The sequence below is a fragment of the Medicago sativa genome, chromosome 6, assembly GCF_051527215.1.
Source record: "Medicago sativa cultivar Bolivia chromosome 6, Bolivia_mono, whole genome shotgun sequence".
Classification (NCBI taxonomy): Eukaryota; Viridiplantae; Streptophyta; class Magnoliopsida; order Fabales; family Fabaceae; genus Medicago; species Medicago sativa.
In genome coordinates, this window is record NC_140754.1 from 43,668,639 (window position 1) to 43,670,538 (window position 1,900).

Below are 1,900 nucleotides of genomic sequence, written 5' to 3' on the forward strand. Positions count from 1 at the left end.
ACGGCTGTATTATGCTGACCAAGTCACCAAAGCTAATTCACAAAATTAGTATTGACTTTATTAGACTTTGTCTCTATTCTAGTATTTAATTTCTTAGCACTTTGTATATAATAAAAACTTGTGGAAGCTTAGTTTAACAGTTCAATCAGAACATCATTCTTCCTCAAAACACACTCACACACAATTCTCTTGACCTTCTTTAGCAACACTACTCACTAGCTTCAAATCAATATGCAGGTGAGAATACGTACCTTTTTTTTTTTTGTTGCCAGTTTTCTCTCCTAATGATGAAATTTTATAACCTATAAATTCACTCAAACCATTTCTCAATTTTTCCAATTTTGTCCCTTTCCATGTTTGATTTATCAACTATAATTTTTGTTTATACTCAAAGTTTGAGATCATGTTTTGGTAATCGAATTACAAGCCTTTTTAAATATTTTTCTTCTTTAATTTCCCTTTTGAATATTCAATTGGAGACTACTCTTTTAATTTTTCATGGTTTGAAATTATAATAATTAAAAGCTCTTTGATTTGTCTTTGACAGAAAATAGTGCTAAAGGTAGAACTCTATGATGATAGAATCAAGAAAAAAGCCATGAAAACTGTATCTGGTCTTTCAGGTATGGAATTTCAATATCTAATCATCTAATAATTATATGAGAATTTGATATATATTTTTGTTGACTGTTGCACACATGTCAATGTACATCTTTGATCTTCAATAATGTATTAATGAAAATCATAAAAATTTGATATTATAAAAATATTTATCGAGACAAATTCAACATCGTATATACATTGGTCAAAGAACGTTCTGTGAATAGTATAATAATCAAACAAAGTCACTTATTTTGGGAGTACTTTTTTATACTCTAAAAATAAAGGAAGAAAAATGGAATAAAGTATTTTTTTAATAATTGTTTTTGTTATTTTCTTTTTCAGGGGTTGAGTCTGTTTCAGTGGACATGAAGGATCAAAAACTGACATTAGTTGGAGACATAGATACTGTTGATGTGGTGGGAAAGTTAAGGAAACTATGTCATGCTGAAATAGTTTCTGTTGGACCAGCCAAAGAAGAGAAAAAAGAGGAAAAAAAGAAAGAGGAGCCAAAGAAAAAGGACCCAAAAGAAGAATTGGCTGATCTTGTGAAGGCTTATGAAACATATTATAATCAAATGAGACAACCATATCCTTATTACTATTACATAACTGTGGAAGAGTCTCCAAGTGGGTGTGTTATTTGTTAAAAGATTGAAATATTATTTATGGAATTTGAGAGTAGTTAAATAAATGAGAACATGAGAAGAAGTTGGGGTTTGGAGGGTTATTGTTGTTTTTGATGATATTCCTTTTTATTCTTCTTTTCTTGTTCTTAGTTTTTGGCCGTTTCTCTTATCTAAGCTAAGAAAAAAAGGATGTTGAAGAAGGGATTATAAATTGTACATTATTTTGTGAGGTAGCAATATTTTGAATTTTTTGTTGTCTTGATACTACTCTGTATTCAAAAATGTGGGTTGAGTTATCTTGAAAATAAGAATTGAGAGTTTGGTTTAATTAAATTCATAAGCAATGTTCTGAATCTCATAAGATAAAAAGAACTTTTTGTGTTCTTAAAGCACAACTCACTTGATAGCTATAAGGACAATATTATATAAGGGTCGAGGTTTGAACTTCAAACTCTTCATTTCTCTACATTTAAAATATTTGAATCTCAACAAGTAGGCTATTTGATAAAAAAAATAAAAAATTCAAAATCAAAAATGCACGTTATCCTAGGCTATGTCAATTTTTATGATAAAAAATTAAAAAAATACTACCGAAATGTAATCTTTTTTGTATGTCTAAAAGTCACTGATGTTCTAAATAATTATCTTGACAAAAATGTTTCACTTCAACA

At 28.6% G+C, this 1,900-nt stretch overlaps 1 protein-coding gene across 1 annotated transcript; it reads left to right on the plus strand.

Annotated features, from left to right (window-relative positions):
• Window positions 1-1,562, plus strand: LOC146915327 (heavy metal-associated isoprenylated plant protein 39-like). The gene is made up of 3 exons (XM_085717753.1): window positions 1-237; window positions 548-623; window positions 946-1,562. Exons 1-3 carry the CDS (start codon window positions 232-234, stop codon window positions 1,248-1,250), a joined length of 387 nt encoding a protein of 128 aa, XP_085573879.1. The 5' UTR covers window positions 1-231; the 3' UTR covers window positions 1,251-1,562.
• Window positions 1,563-1,900: the final 338 nt, after the last annotated feature.